Source organism: Ictidomys tridecemlineatus, chromosome 9 (genome assembly GCF_052094955.1).
Source record: "Ictidomys tridecemlineatus isolate mIctTri1 chromosome 9, mIctTri1.hap1, whole genome shotgun sequence".
Lineage (NCBI taxonomy): Eukaryota > Metazoa > Chordata > Mammalia > Rodentia > Sciuridae > Ictidomys > Ictidomys tridecemlineatus.
In genome coordinates, this window is record NC_135485.1 from 57,439,510 (window position 1) to 57,456,077 (window position 16,568).

The 16,568-nt window shown below is 33.6% G+C and overlaps 2 protein-coding genes across 9 annotated transcripts in view; one reads left to right on the plus strand and one right to left on the minus strand.

Moving 5' to 3' along the window:
- The window catches only part of Art3 (ADP-ribosyltransferase 3 (inactive)), a 90,130-nt gene extending 88,044 nt beyond the window's left edge, over positions 1–2,086 (plus strand). For all 5 annotated transcript variants that reach the window (XM_040292293.2, XM_078021429.1, XM_078021428.1 and 2 more), the window contains one exon: positions 1,642–2,086. In XM_040292293.2, the coding sequence (XP_040148227.1) occupies positions 1,642–1,817 (176 nt within the window). In that variant the 3' untranslated portion in view covers positions 1,818–2,086. The remainder of the gene's footprint in view (positions 1–1,641) is intronic.
- Nup54 (nucleoporin 54) overlaps positions 245–16,568 on the minus strand; it is a 32,179-nt gene continuing 15,855 nt past the window's right edge. For 3 of the 4 annotated variants that reach the window (XM_021734537.3, XM_005337258.3, XM_078021426.1), the window contains 6 exons: positions 15,229–15,283; positions 14,753–14,846; positions 12,684–12,791; positions 7,859–7,978; positions 7,461–7,571; positions 4,361–5,162 (listed from right to left, as the gene is read on the minus strand). In XM_021734537.3, coding sequence (XP_021590212.2) covers positions 5,034–5,162; positions 7,461–7,571; positions 7,859–7,978; positions 12,684–12,791; positions 14,753–14,846; positions 15,229–15,283 — 617 coding nt within the window. In that variant the 3' untranslated portion in view covers positions 4,361–5,033. Of the gene's footprint in view, positions 1,872–4,360; positions 5,163–7,460; positions 7,572–7,858; positions 7,979–12,683; positions 12,792–14,752; positions 14,847–15,228; positions 15,284–16,568 lie in introns of those variants that run through there. The other variant, XM_021734538.3, reaches the window with a different exon arrangement.

Sequence of the window (16,568 nt, forward strand, 5' to 3'; positions counted from 1 at the left end):
TCTACAAAGCCCTTGTATTATCCTAAAATAAGATTCATAGATCAGATGTACTTATACCCATAAAAAATAATGTCCTGAATGTAATTTATAACAAAAGAACATATTTCAATATGTAAATGCTTAGCTTATATTGAAAGGCTTAATGAAAACAGATGTTTTCATTTATGAATTCAAATAAATTTGAATTTAAGAGATTAGAAATTGTTCTATGTAAGAAGAAAATGAACTAAAGAAACACAGTGGATACTAGATAAAAATGTTTAATTTTTATTAAAACCATCTGAAAATATTTTGTTTATATGTAAAACTGATTTAGATTCTGGATTTAATCACTATAAATAGGTTTTTAACTTGCATATGTGTCTAGCAGTGCATTTGAAAGTTGGGCATGAAGTAGGTTGATTTTTCATTGTGCAAAACTCTCTTAATCATCTCAGCATATCTAGCCCTCCTACCCGCACCCCATTGGTATAACAATAAAAAAGAAAATCAGGCTGGGTGTCTAGCTCAGTTGGTAGAGTGCTTGCCTTGCATGCACAAGGCCCTGGGTTCAATCCCCAGCACCATTAAAAAAAAAAAAAAAAAGAATAAAAGAGAAAATCCCTTTGACAGTTGTCCAGATTGCCTCTCAGGGCTTACTATACTCTTAAGAACCACTGTTCTATGATGACATACTAATGCATGAGTTTATCCTATTTCCCTGTCTCATACAACTGCAGATTTATAACTATGGCAAATAAATTGACATGAAGGCTTTTTTTGAGGGGGGTACTGGGAATTGACTCAGGGGCACTTGACCACTGAGCCACATCAGCCCTGTTTTTGTATTTTATTTAGAGACAGGGTCTCATTGAGTAGCTTAGTGCTTCGCTTTTGCTGAGGCTGGCTTTGAACTCAGGATCCTCCTGTCCCAGCCTCCTGAGCCGCTGGGATTACAGGCATGCACCACCACGTCCTGTGACATGAAGGCTTTTATAAAATTCTTTTTCTTGGTTTCACTTATGAAGTCTGGTTATCCCATTTGGGATAATCTTTCCCTGTACAGTCTGTTTAAAGAAAAACATACCTTAAATCCATTATCTGAGTTTAGAGCAGCATAAAACGGATTATCCTGTAGATGGAGTCCACTGATTCTCTATAAGAATTCAGATGCAAGGAAAGCAGTTTTCTCTATAGCCATGTATACGTAGAGGAAAAACTATTTTCTGTCAGCTTGCAGAATCAATGCTTTAAAAGGAAGCTATTATCTGGAAGCGGTTTGCATATGCATGTGAAATGTGTTGTCTTGTTTGAAATAGAAGAGACAGTCTTTACTTTGCACGAATATACAGAAAATAGAAACAAAAATTTCTAAGAAATTCAAGAGAACTTAAAAAATTATCTTGGCTTTTAAATCCTGTGAAACCTTAGATAAAACCCAGAGCAGCATGACCTGATGATCTGTGTGTGTGTGTGTGTGTGTGTGTGTGTGTGTGTAAATGTAGTTCTTAAGAACTACATTTATTTGAAAATTGTTCCCGAGTAGAAGCATTTCAGTAAGCTTCTAACTTATAGCATTTACATATTCAGGATATATGGTATAGATGATGATATTTGATACCAAAAAATGATGTGTCAGTGACTGTGTGTTCTCATTAACAGCTCCAGCTCCAGCTCCAGGTCCAGATCCAGGTCCAGGTCCAGGTCCAGGTCCAGCTCCTGTTCCAGGTCCCGAAACCAATCCTTCTGCATCCTCTGGCAAAAGGCTTCTTCCACCATTTGGGACATTCATCATTTTAATCAGTGCTTCTGTTGTAAATCTTTTTGTTGCTCCATAGTTTGATACAGTCTTTATCTTTCTTATTCTTTACTTGAAATACACTACAGGGATCCTATAGGAGATCAAAAGGAATGATGTATTTTTCACTTGTTGGCCAAAGCCACTTTATAAAATGAGAACTGTATATTTGTTATTTGTTTTGCAATTCAGAAAGTTGGTCCAGATATAATGTCACAGAATTAACTTTTCTTTTATTTCTATATTAATCTTATTTTTAAAAAACAAAACTGTACTTTTGATTGGATTCAATAAAAGACTTTAATATTAGTAGATATTATTTCTGTAGAATTGCCAGCTATTAAATTGTCCATCACTATTGTTAGTGATTTAACATAAATTTAATACCTGAATCAGTTTTAAAAGATATTCTCATCTCTTTGTAGGAAGACTTTGACAATCTCTTCATCCTCCCTTAGTACATATGAATATCGTTGTCTTTATAAACACTGACAGTTTACAAAACATTTCAGTCTCTTAACTTGAATCTCATGTTAATCTAGGAAGGTTGACAGGGTAGTGAATATATCAAAAAAGGAAAAAAGAAGTTATATAGTACTGTGGCAGTTGAATAGTGACTAATTTAGCAGTGGATATTGGTAGCCAAGCCAAGACTGGTTTATACTTTGTTGATGGTTTTTTTTTTTTTTCCTAGTACCAGGGATTGAACTCAGGAGTGCTCAACCATTGAGTCACATCTCCAGCCCTCTTTTTGAGACAGAATCCTGCTAAGTTGCTGAGGCTGGCTTTTGAACCAGCAATACTTCTAGGGCCTCCACCTCCAGAATTGCTAGGATTTGTACACTAGTGCATACCACTGTGCTCTGCCTTTGTCAGTGTTTCAAAACAGATTTAAGGTCACTTTCAAATCTGAACTAGGTGATAAGGATTCAGAATGAGTAATAAAAGGAATAAGGAATAAAAATAAAAAGGGCTAGAAATGAGACTCAGTGGTTAAGTACCCTTGGGTTCAATCCCCAGAACTGGAAGAAGAAAAATTATAGAGAGGGTAACTGGCTGCCAGGGGTGGGATAGGAGGAGGCTGAACAGGGCAAACATTGGAGATTTTTTTCTGGACAGTGAAAATACTCTATATGACATGGCATTGATGGATACGTGATATGACACATTTGGCAAAATCCACAGAACTTTGCAACACAAGGATTTAAACCTCAATTACATAAATTGTAAACTCATTTAAGAGGCCTGGGATCCCAGGATGGAATGCAAAAGCCAACAGGAACCCAACTGTACAAGTTTAAAAAGCAGTGTATGTGTGTGTGTGTGTTGGTGGGTATTGAACCCAGAGTCTTGTACAAGCTAAGTAGCCCTCATTCAAAATTAAAAGAACCACCTACTTCTGGTAAACTGACTTATAGAATACAACTTAGTAGTCAGGATAATGTGATTCTTCCTCATACTCACCCAAAATTTAGAACTTAATGTGTTTAGGCTGCTATGATAATGCAATACTGTAGACTGGATAGTTTGTAACAGAAATTTATTTCTCAGTTTTGGAGGCTAGGAAGTCCAAGATCAAGGTGCTGGCAGATTTGCTTCCTGTAAGGGCCCTTTTTGTTTCTTGCAGAAGAGCTGTCTTCTTGCTGGGTCTCACATAGCAGAATGCTCGAACAGGAGAGGTAGGACACTAATTCCATTGATTGAAGACTCTACCCTCCTGACCTGATCACCTCCCAGAGACCCCACATTCAAGGACTCTCATACTAGGTATTAGAATTTAATTATGAACTTTACGGAAACAGATTTAGTCTACAGCACTCGGTTATCATTTAATAGGAACACACCTGTAGTACTACATGTGCCGTATGCATATGTTCCCAGTGGGGCCTAGGATGACTGGCTTGTCTTTAAAAGGCAGACCCTGACTTCTATCTAGGTGTTTTTATCTTGTGGAACCAAGAACCTAATAGTACCAGAACATGAAAATGAGCACGGCATACATGGTTAGTGATGTGCCCACTAGATTATGTGGCTCAGTGAATATAACAAATTTTGCATGCCCTAAACTGTCAAAAGTGACTATAGCAGTTAACTTGGAAAGAACAATCAGTTTAAAAGTTCCTAGTCGTCTTATGCAACTCCTAGTCTGCAGTACTAACAGAGAAATCTTCAGTGAGGTCTCATTCTGGATATACATGCATCCTATCTCTCACCTTCCCCATAAATACAATAGGAAGACTTATGAGATAATTTCTTGTTACACCTCTTAATATAAGCCAAAGCATCACATAGTAATGTAAAGTTATAGCATTTTAAGAGGTGACAACAATATGCAGCCCAGGTATTTATAGACTGCAGCCAGAAATACAAAAAAAAAAAAAAAAAAATTGGGTTGTTAAAGAAACATTATGTTGTCTAACTCAGATTATCTGTTTTCACATAATAATGCTACCACAGGGAATTCTTATCCTAGATGATCTCTTAAGACTAAAACTCCTGGATTGATTATAATTATGAATTTAGGATTTGAGTGGACATTAATGGTCTTTCCCCAAAAGCCAAATAAAGAAAGCACAGACAGAATTATCTAAAATTACAAATAAAGAATTTATTTAAAAGTTTTCATCTTTTTTAGAAATAAAAAGATTTAAAAAACAAAAAATTTGCAAAAATGGTAATTGTGTTATATCCTAATTGCTTAGGTGTGTTCTGTAAATTCCAAACAAGTAAAGTAATATAAAAATATATTTTCAAATCTTTATAGAACAAAAAAGAAAACCACATTAACCATTAAATACTTTTGGATTTTTCTCTACTCCTCCCACAGATGAATTCACAAATATAAAAACTGATGTACATTTACTCTCTGAAGTACAAATATCCAACAGCTCAGTAATTATGTGCAAAGTAGACATATATTTACTTGCTATGGAAAGCTGAATGAAGAATAATCATTAAACACTGATTATAGTTAAGAAAATGCTGTTGTGGAAATGTAAAATAATACATATACTTTTGGTTATTGTGTACTTCTCTTTTTAAAGTAAATATAGCTTTTAGAGGTAAATCTTTTGAAGGTTATCTTTAAAGAGTTGTGAGGTGGCTATTTTATTTCAGATTTTTCGGTAAAACCCAAGCCAGGAGAGGATCATTTTCTTTTTTTTCCACGTGGTCAGTTTCATTCTCTTAAGGAAGGCCTGATGAAGTAAGTTGAGAGGATGTATTTCACCAACCACCAACACAAGTTTGTGAACTGTCAACTAAAGACACCACCTCTGACATGGATGGCTTCATTCAATCCATGTTCTACCAATTTAATATCTTCTAGATCATCTTTTATGATGCTAATCAAGTGACTAAGGCCTTCCTGTTGTTGTTTCAAATGCTAGAATAAAATAGAACATATTAATGTATTATTCTGCTAAATTGCAAGCTACTCATAAGAAATTTTAGTATTGTACTAGCAATAATACAGTACGTAGTAACTGCTCTAAATAAAACAGGCAAGCATAAACATTTTTACATCTTTTACTAATAAAACTTTTACATAACCCACAGTAAAAGTAAACTCTCAAGAAAGATAAAATATGAGCAGCTTCTTTAACAGATATATTTTTAAATTAAAAACAAAAGTATGATATTAAAACAAAATTAAGTTGAAGGTACTTAAATACAGATGAATACAGATGACTTCTAGTAAACATTTTAAAAACAATTTTCATGTTTTGAAGTACAAAGTATATGTAATAATGGTAAGGGTGATGATGAATATAGTTGATAACATTTTAGGAGTCCTTCCCATATACTAACATACTGTTTAATAGCCTCACTGAAATTAACTTGCTTATTCATTTAAAATCCTTGAGCACCCTTTGGAGTATCAGGGTCATTTTTACTTTAAAGACGTTGATAAGTCATTTGCCCAAGGCAATAAAGTAGAGGGCAAGTTGTGGTTCAATTCCAAAACATTTTAGAAAGATGGCTGTTTATATGATTTCCAATATTACTGCACGTACAGACTCTTTAATATGGCTCTGTACTATAATGTGCTAATAGTCACCTCACAACTCTTCAAAACCTTCAAAAGATTTACCCCTTAAAGCTATATTTACTTTAAAAAGAGAAGCACATAATAATCAAAAGTATATGTATTATTTTACATTTCCACAAAGCACTAGATTTGCTTTGTTAATGACATAACTATCTAAAATCCTCAAGTTCATGCCAGTACACCTAGTGTTTCACTAAGTTACCATCTTTTATACAAACAACAAATAAATATGTGTATACATACACACATAAATATATACATAATATATATATATACATGCACACATACATATAGGTACTTATGTGTGTGTGTGTGGGGGGGGTATAATATATATATATATATGTCATTGTTGCTGCTGCTGTTGCTAGGGACTGATTCCAGAAGCACTCTTCAACACTGAGTTACACCCCCGTCCTTTTTTTATTTTTAAATTTATTTTGAGACAGGGTCTTGCTAAATTGCTAAAGCTGGCCTCAACCCTGTGATCCTTTCTGCCTTAGCCTCCCAAATTGCTGGGATTACAGGCATGAGACACTATACCTCGTTTAATATTTTATTTATGCACAATCAATATTTGAATAGCTTTCATTAAATAAATTTGTATGAAAATAAGCTATAGTAAAAAAATCTTTTTTTCATTTAAAGTGAGCCTTAGACACATGGTTGAAGATTCTGGCTACCCCAACCTCTGCATAGGTCCCTTAACTCTATATACTTGTATGTGGCATACAGATTGAGAAGGTATGATCTCCAATAGTTGCTCTTCAATTTAACATGCACACTCATCTCCCTATGACCTTGGTAAAATGCAAGCTGAGTAGATTTAGAATAAAGACTGAGATTTTGCATTTCTAATGATCTTCCAGGTGCTGCTGCCACCTACACTTTGAGTAGTAAGGTCTAGGTAACTTTAGGGATTCTATTACCTCTAAATTCACCCTTTATATGCTCAGAGGAGATGGTGATGGGCATGATTCACTTATTTTTTATTGTGGTAAAACAGAAAATAAAATTTATCATTTGAACTGTTAAGCCCAAATCAGGGGTATTAAGTACATTGACACTGTTGGGCAGTAATCACCACCATCTATCTCTAGAACTTTTCATCTTCCCAAACTGAAATTCTGTGCCAATTAAATAGTACTCTCCATTCCCCCCTCTTCTCATCCCCTGGCAACCACCATTATTCTCTATTAACTGGACTATTTTAGGTACCTCATGTAAGTGGAGTCATACAAAATTAGTCCTTTTATGGCTGGCTTATGTCACTTAGGATAACATCTTCAAGGTCTATCAATATTATGGCATGTGTAAGAATTTTCTTCTTCTTAGGAAGAAATAACACATTGTGTGTGTATATACATGGATATATATCTGTTCAAATACCTGCTTTCAATTTCCTTGGGTCATCTAGAGTGGAACTGCCAGATCACCTAGTAACTCTGTTTATAACATTTAGAGGCCCTACCACACTGTTTTCTACAGGCTCCACTTTCCTTAACAGTTCAAAGGTTCCAACTTCTCCACATCATTGCAAACACATTATTATTATTTTTGGATAATAGCCATTCTAATGCATGTGAAGTGGTAAGCTGACACTTTTTTAAAAGTACATCTTTGTACAACACTTACCTGCTTAATTTCTCGCAATAGGTCTGCATCTATATAATATCTTTCTTCAGATTTGACTGCTCCAAAATGATTTTGCATTCTGATTTGGGACATCAGTTCATTTAGTCGGCCCTAAGAGTAAGAATGGGTCAAAATACAACTGCTAACAACAGCAACCATTTCAAAAAGAGAACCTTTTGAAAGGAGAGTTTCAAAATTATCAATTAAAAATTTCCAATTCTTGCTCTGTACATTATTTGAAGCACTAACACAAGCCAAAAATCATGACTAAGTTCAATTTAGAGTTTTTTAATTAAAGAATGTTAAAAAAATGCAAAGTTATTGTTTGAAAACTACTCAAAACTTGTCTGCAAATCCACCTGAAATAAATTCTAGCTTTATGTTGTAGAAATGCTTACTTTGAACTGAGTAGGTGCATTCAGTTCACACTGAATTGTATCTAGCTGAACCCGCAGTTGCTCTTCATCAGCTTGGATGGCATAACCACTTTTCCTTTGAATTTCCTGTTTGATTAGGACCTATTAAAAAGAAATCATCAATACTAACAGAACTTTTTTCAGTTATGCAAGTAATTTTACTAGCTGTTGACAGAAATTAGCTGAAAATTAACAATAAAGCTGGGCTTAACAGTTCAAGAGCTGACTCACATTTCTGTGGTACTACGTAGAAGTATCACTTAAGTGCTGGTAGAAGGAGTACAACAGTTCTTTTAAACCTATGGTTTTTATACTTTTTTTTTTCTTTTTGTAAAACACTGTTTTAAAAATTTATATATGACAGCGGAATGCATTATAATTCTTACAGAGCACAATTTTTTATCTCTGTTTGTATACAAAGTATATTCACACCAATTGTGTCTTCATACCTGTACTTTGGATAATAATGATCAACACATTCTACCATTATTAATAACCCCATACCCCCCCTCCCACCCCTCTGCCCTATCTAGAGTTTGTCTATTCCTCCCAGGTTCCCTCTCTCCCTACCTCACTATGAATCAGCCTCCTTATTTCAAAACATTCAGCATTTGTTTTTTTGGGATTGGCTAACTTCACTTAGCATTATCTTCTCTAACTCCATCTATTTACCTGCAAATACCATGATTTCATTCTTTTTTATTGCTGAATAATATTCCATTGTATATACATGCCATATTTTTTTAATCCATTCATCTGTTGAAGGGCATCTAGGTTGGTTCCAAGAGTTTAACTATTATGAATTGTGCTGCTATAAACACTGATGTGGTTGTGTCCCTGTAGTATGCTGTTTTTAAGTCCTTTGGGTATAGACCAAGGCGAGGGATAGCTGGGTCAAATGGTGGTTCCCAATTTTCAAGAAATCTCCATACTTCTTTCCATATTGGCTGTACCAATTTGCAGTCCCACCAGCAGTGTATGAGTGTACCTTTTTCGCCACATCCTCACCAACACTTATTATTGTCTGTCTTCATAATAGCTGCCATTCTGACTGGAGTGAAATGAAATCTTAAGAGAGGTTTTGATATGCATTTCACTAATTGCTAGTGATGAAGAACATTTTTTCATACATTTGGTGATTGACTATATATCATCTTCTGAGAAGTGTCTGTTCAGGTCCTTGGCCCATTTATTAATTGGGTTATTTATTTTTTTGGTGCTTAGCTTTTTGAGTTCTTTATATACCCTAGAAATGAGTGCTCTGTTGGTTGTGTGAGGGGTAAAGATTTGCCCCCAAGATGTAGGCTCTCTATGCACCTCACAGTTTTACACCTTTATAGCCTTTCAGAATCAAGTGTTCTTTATATAAAAATGTGAGCTTATAATAATTTTAAGTTTTTAAAAATTTTATTGGACTTCTGCTTCAGATTTAAAAAGCAGTATTTGCCTGTCTAGAAACTATACAAGAATTTTGGCAAATTTTCTCTCATTCTCTCAAGAGAAACAGCCCTGACTAAAGTTCATTCCCCTATACTTTCGTTCACACATATAAAACATACATGCACATACATGTATCTAAAATACAACTATACTGTTTGTTATTCTGTGTCGTGCTTCTTTCTTTAAGCAAACTTAATAGTACATCGGGAATAAGTGCTGAGACCACTAAAGGCAGACTTGCTCTGTTCTTACTCCCAATCCCAAGATACACAGTGACAAAACTGCAAGTTCCTTCAAACTTTCATCCACACTCCTAATCCTTTTTTTCCCCCACAAAGTTAACTCAATTATAATCATACTAAAATCCTTAAGAGGTGTGGCTCTAATTTGTTATTTTTAACAGCTTCATGCCTTTTCATGAGTAATAACCAATAATCAATCATTATTATCTTGATAGGCACGTATTTATTTCTAGTTATGATTCTATGACCAATGCTTTACTACATATTTTTGTGTAAAGATCTTTGTAGACCCCCAAGAATGAGATTGCTGGGCTTAAAAGTATGTTTTCAGTTATAATAGAAGCTGCTAAGATGGCTTTCTCCAAAAATTCCAACAGTGTAGATTCACAAACTACTTGTCAGAGCTATCGTTACCCCACATTCCTGCCAGCCACTGGTAGTGGTGGTTAAAGTTTTCTGATCTGATGAATATAAAAAATTTTTTCTTTAATTTGCAAATCCCTGACTTCTAGTAAGCTAGAGGAGCATCTCTGGTTAAGAAGTAACTTTGTCTTTGTTTTTCTGTGACATGCCTTTACAAATATTTTTGCCCACATTTCAATTAGGTTTTCTTGTCAAATTATAGAATCTCTTGTATAATACATATATTAACATATATTAACACTAAAGATAAAATAAATGCTACCACTTCTGTCATATGTCAAGCATACAGATATACTTGCATCTACTTAGATTTTTGATTCTCTTCCAGAGATCTTTATGTCTAATCCTATTGTCAATTTAACATTGATTTGACCACAAGAGTTTTTTTTTTTTTTAAGAGAGAGAGGAGAGAGAAGAGAGAATTTTTTTTAATATTTATTTTTCAGTTTTCGGTGGACACAACATCTTTATTTTATTTTTATGTGGTGCTGAGGATTGAACCCAACACCCTGCGCATGCCAGGCGAGTGCGTTACCGCTTAAGCCACATCCCCAGCCTGACCACAGAGTTTTAAAGTAGGTTCTTAAACCTTACTTATAAAGGAAGGTCTTCTTCATTTTTTCTTTTATATTGTCCTAGAAGCTAGCTTCAAACACTTATCCTTCTTTATTTAAAAAAAATGTTAATTCCTTTTTAAACTTTATGAAGTCTTTTCATTTAAAAATATGGTTTTTTCTATTTGTAAAGACCTCAAATTATGTACTTTCCCCATAAATTTATTCCTAAGTATTTTATAGTTTTGTCATCATAACAAATGTTGTATTTTCCTGTTTTCATGATGATATAAGAAAAGCTAATTTTTACACTTTATATCTAGCCAGATTACACTAATTCTATGATAAATTGTCCTGAGTTTTCTAAATAATGTCATCAGCAAACTGATTGTTTGATCTCCTGTCCAGTATTGATATTTATTTTATTGCTTATTATATTTTTGAAAACCTCCATGATAACAGTGATTAATAATGATAAGATTGGGTATCTCAGGGTCTAGGTTCTGAATATTCATTTTTATGTTTTGCCTTTTGAAATATTTGCTATTTTTGGATATAGTCTATTATATATTTTCCTTTAATGTGTTAGAACACTGTTATATTGAAAGACTGTCATTTCTTCATTTAGAATTTCTGGGGTTTTCTGGTCCCAATTCACTGAGGTATAATCCGCATACAACAAAATTCACCCACTTAGGTGTAGAGTTCTATAGGTCTCTAGTTAATTTTGACAAATATATACAGTCATGTAACCACCACCAAAATTATGATGACCTAAGTCTGATCACTAGTACTGCAGAGCCTCCCACCTGCCACAAAAAAGCATGAGAGAATGAAAAGAAAAAAAAGATACCCCAAAAGTACAAGAAGTTTAAAGTAAGTTATAAATCTGATAGAGGAAGTCCATCATTATTTTTTATCCCTCTAGAAGCTAGTTTCAAACACTTATCCTTCTTTATTAAAAAACAACAACAACAACAATAAACTAACAAAAAAACTTGCAAAAAAAAAATTAATAAAAAAGGTGTTTGGAGTATAGCTAAACGGCAAAATTCATGCTTAGTATGTATAAGGCCCTAGGGTAATCCCCCATACAACCCACAAAAGTATGTATAAACTATTTCCATCATCCCCCAAAGTTCTCATCTCCAGCCTCTAGCAGCATTGTCCCATTTTTGCATGTCATATAAATGAAATCTTGCCTTATATAGCCAGTAAGTCTTTTTTTCACTAAACATAATTTGCATTTTTATTAGAAATATCTGTTCATAGATTTTTTTTTTAAGGTGCTAAAAATAGAGATGTAAAATGCTACAGCTGCTTTGAAAAACAGTTTGGCAATTTCACAAACAATTAAATGCAGTATTAACCATATGACCCAGAAATTTCACTCCTAGATTTATACCCAAGAAAATGGAAGCATACATCTAATAAAATGTACACAAATATTAATGACAACATTATTCACAATAGCCAAAAGGTGAAAACAACCAAAGTGTACATCAAATGATGAGTGAATAAAAATGCAGAACATTCATATGATGAAGTATTACTCAGCAATAAAAGAAAATGAAGTACTTTAACATGCTACAACATGAGTTTATTTTCTTTCATTTGATTTTTAGAAATAAAGTTGTTTTTTTTTAAGCCTATACATTTTCCTCTTGAGGACAGTTTTTGCTGCATCCCACTGATTCTGGTATGTAATATTTGTTTTCATGATAGTTTATAATTTCAGGGTGTTTTTTTTTTGTTGTTGTTCATTTTTAATTTTCTCTTGTTAGTTTGGAAGTTCTGTTGTTTTTTTCAACCATTAGTGGTTACACTCCCTTTTCTGGCATTCAAAAATAAGAAGTATTTTCTACTTTATGAAGACTAGATATCAGTGATTTCATATATGCTTTCCTCATACTAAAATGCTTTATTTCTTCATGGTTTTCCTTTACTCTGTTACTAAGATGTGAACTTTAGAGTTTTACTCTCCTTACCCAACCCTGTAAGACTTCTCCTCCAATGTCTAGGCTTTACTAAGTTTAGTACTTACAGATTGGATCATTATTTCTTCTGAGTCTCTTTTTTTCCTATATTCAGCACGTAATTCACATGTATCATCTTGTAAATGTTGGGGGAAAAATTCCAAATTACTACCTGTAAGGTTCTATGGGAAAGATCCATGAGTTTCCTCTTGTATTGTGCAATTTTGGCCATAGTTGTAGTTTGATTCTTTTGTAGCTCACTAATATCTTCAGATATAATCTGTGGGGGAAAAATGCCTTTTATAAAAGTCAGGTATGAGTATTACAATTATTTATCAGGTATGCCTATATGCAATGCCTAAATCTGAAATAAACTTGAAATTTATCTCTCAAAATATAAAATTCTTTCCCTTTAATTATGCATTTGCAGTTTTTCCTTCTTATGTATCTAAAAATCATAAGTTACTATTAAAAGAATTCTTCAGAGCACTAGGATATTTGGGCATTGCATAGTAAAAAGGGGCAGAGGGTAGGGGTAGGCTTAATCACCTCAATCTATTGCCATAAAATATAGTATAGCCCAATACAACTGTTTACAGAATATTTGGAGTAATCAGATTGGAGAGGAAAAGAAATATAAATTCTACAACTGAATACATTTTTATGACACTGGATCTTTAATTTATTCTTTGCTGGCTTAAAATCCTACTTTCTACCTTACAAAATCTTAACAAACTAGGTTAAAAATCTCTCCATGTCACTAAAGCATTCCAACTGGATTTAATCCCATAACTGTCCCATCATAATGAGTCATTCTATGTCACTGGCTAACATAGACATAGGAAAGAGGATAAGAAGATTGTATAACATATTTTAACAAGTCTATCTGTGCATATCACCTTTGAAGGAAATAAATGCCAGGCCATTATAAAGAGACAAAACTAGGTAACCATGTTACCATCTGCAGTATTTATTGACCATCCAGGAATTAACCAAAAAGGAGCATGTAAGATTTTTAAAAAGAATATATTAAAATAATTATGAAGGACATAAAAGACATCAGTGATTAAAGAGACAATTTATATTCATGTATGGAGTGATTTAGCATTAGGATTCAATTCTTTACTAATTAGTCTTTACATTTAATGCAATTTCAAAATTCTGGCATTTTGAAAAACTGATTCCAGTATCTTTATGAAAAAATAAAGGTCCATAGAGAGCCAAGAAAACCCTGAGAAGAACAAAAACTGGAAATTCAATCTACTAGCTTTTAGTATGTGTTGCAAAGCCACAAAAGTAAAAAACTCTTGTGAGAACAGACCAACTGGACCCTGAAACATAATAGATCTAGAATTAGATCATATACATATATATATACATATAATAATTCAAATTCTTAGTTAAATGGGGTAAATCAAATGTTTTATGGATATTTGAAAAATAGACCCACCATTCAGGAAAAAAGTTCAAGTCACATAACATGTAAAGAGGTGAACTCCACTACTGAGGGCAAAAGAGGCAAATGTGAAAGATTAAACTCCAAATGTTAGAAAAAAATGTAGGTGACTCTTAGATCCTAGGGTAAAGAATGGTTTAAAAAATTTCTAAGGACAAAAAAGGAAAATCAAAAACACCCCAATTTAATTACAATAAAATTAAGGATTTCTATTCCACAAAGGACATCAAAGCAGAGATAATAGATGAAAAACTAAAAATTACTTGTAATATTAAGATGTATGGGCTGGGCATGGTGGCACACAACTGTAATCCCAGCAGCTGGGGAGGTTGAGGCAGGAGGATCATGAGTTCAAAGCCAAACTCAGCAATGGCGCTAAGCAACTCAGTGAGACCCTGTCTCTAAATAAAATAAAAAATAGGGCTGGGGATGTGGCTCAGTTGTCTACTGTCCCTGAGTTCAATCCCCGAAAAACCTCCAACACTTGCAAATGAAAAATATTTTTAAATAATTCACTAATCAAAAACAATCAATATTCTCAAAGGAAATTAGAAAATATTTTGAGTACCAAAAAAGAAAATCAATATTTTTGAAATATATCAAATCATATTTATATGATATTAAGAACCCTATTATAAAGAAGGTAGTTGTATAAAGCTATAATTGTTAATGTGCAGTATACTGGTTCCCCATAAGAGAAAAATGGCACCCATGATAAAATAATTAAATGTCTCTAGTCCCTCTACCTACTACCAGAACCAGAGAATAAAAAGCTAGTTGCTTACATCTAATCTGGTCTGATGCTGCTTAGTCATCTGATCTTGAACCTTCAATCTTCGAAGCAGCTCTTTGAAACCCACCATTGGTACAGGAATTAACCTGAAGAAATGCAAGTAGTCAATTATCTGATCTTAAGTCTGTTACTACAAAATATATAAGATTTTCATAGTAATATATAATTTTACATCAAATTTCTAGATGGATCAATATGAAATCAAGTGTTCCTCCCTATTTTACAAATGAGGAAATAATGAGGAAATATAGTTGTCAAAAATTATAATGAAACTCAATGTTAATTGGGGAAATGGCACTCAGATTTCTTCATCTCTAGTAGTTTTCACCACACTATGGGTCTCCCCAAACATTTTTTTTTTTTAAAGCAATGAAAATAGACTCCTCAAATGTTAGAAATACAATTAAGAGCTTAGCTTACATCTGTTTGCTTCCATAGTAGTAAATATTAGCTTGAAGATATACTTACTTTTCAGAATCAGGGTTATCCACCTTGGCTTGTTCCCAAATAATAGGATCAACACCTACCACAAAGAAAAAATATTTTTTAAACACTTTTCTGTGTTTAAAATATGTGTATGGGAAAGATTTTCCCCAAAGACAGACTCAGAAGCTATAATGAAAAATGATTGTCAAATATGATCATTCTAAAAGTAAAAAGTTTTATAGGACAAAGCTAAAACAAAAAATACAAGTTGAAAGGAAATATCTAAAACCTACAGAATAATAGATTAACCTTCAGAATACAGTTAAGAGCTCCTATAATGACAGAGACAGACCCTAATAGAAAATGGACCAAGGATATAAATAGGTAAAACACAAAAATGCAAATATTTAGCTAATTCAACTTTGCTAGTAATCAGGAAAATGCAGATTAAAATAAATATTAATTTTTAAATTAATTTATTGCCATCTGTAGCAAAACAGCAGCAGCAAAAAATATTGCTGTTAAGAATTCCAATGGAGCCAGGTGTGGTGGCGCATGCCTACAATCCCAGAAGCTCGAAGTCTGAGAAAGAAGGATCGCAGGTTGAAAGCCAGCCTCAGCAACTCAGTGAGACCCTGTCTCTAAATAAAATACAAAATCAGGCTGGGGATGTAGCTGAGTGGTCGAATGTCCCTGAATTCAATCCCCAGTAGCCCCCTAAAAAACAAGAAATTTAAATGGTGGGGTTTTTTTAGAGGGCAATTTGGCAATATGAAACGTATATATCTAACATATATAATATTGACTCCAATTTCATTTCCAGAGATCCATTCTAAAAAAGTACATACCCATGTACTCTAGACATATCTACAAGGAAACAGTTTATAAAACTGAAAACTCAGAAACAACACTTGAATTAAACAGCAACACATATGTGTAAAATACTATGTAGGTGTTTAAACAGAATAAAATTTACCTTCATGTACTGACATGAAAAGTACTAAGGAAGACTGTAGGTGAAAAGGCAAGCTACAGCAAATGTACAGCGCAAAATCCTTTTTTAAAGAAACTACAAGTACGTATGCTTACATTTAAAATCACAGATAAAGAATTAATAGGGCTGGGGATGTGGCTCAAGCGATAGCGCGCTCGCCTGGCATGCGTGCGGCTGGGGTTCGATCCTCAGCACCACATACCAACAAAGATGTTGTGTCTGCCGAGAACTAAAAAAGAAATATTAAAAATTCTCTCTCTCCTCTCTCACTCTCTCTTTAAAAAAAAAAAATTTGTTAAAAAAAAAAGAATTAATAGTTACTTCTAGGGAAGGGAAATAAAGGAGAACTAGTCAACATAGTTAGGCCATCTAGAATTTCTTACGGTGG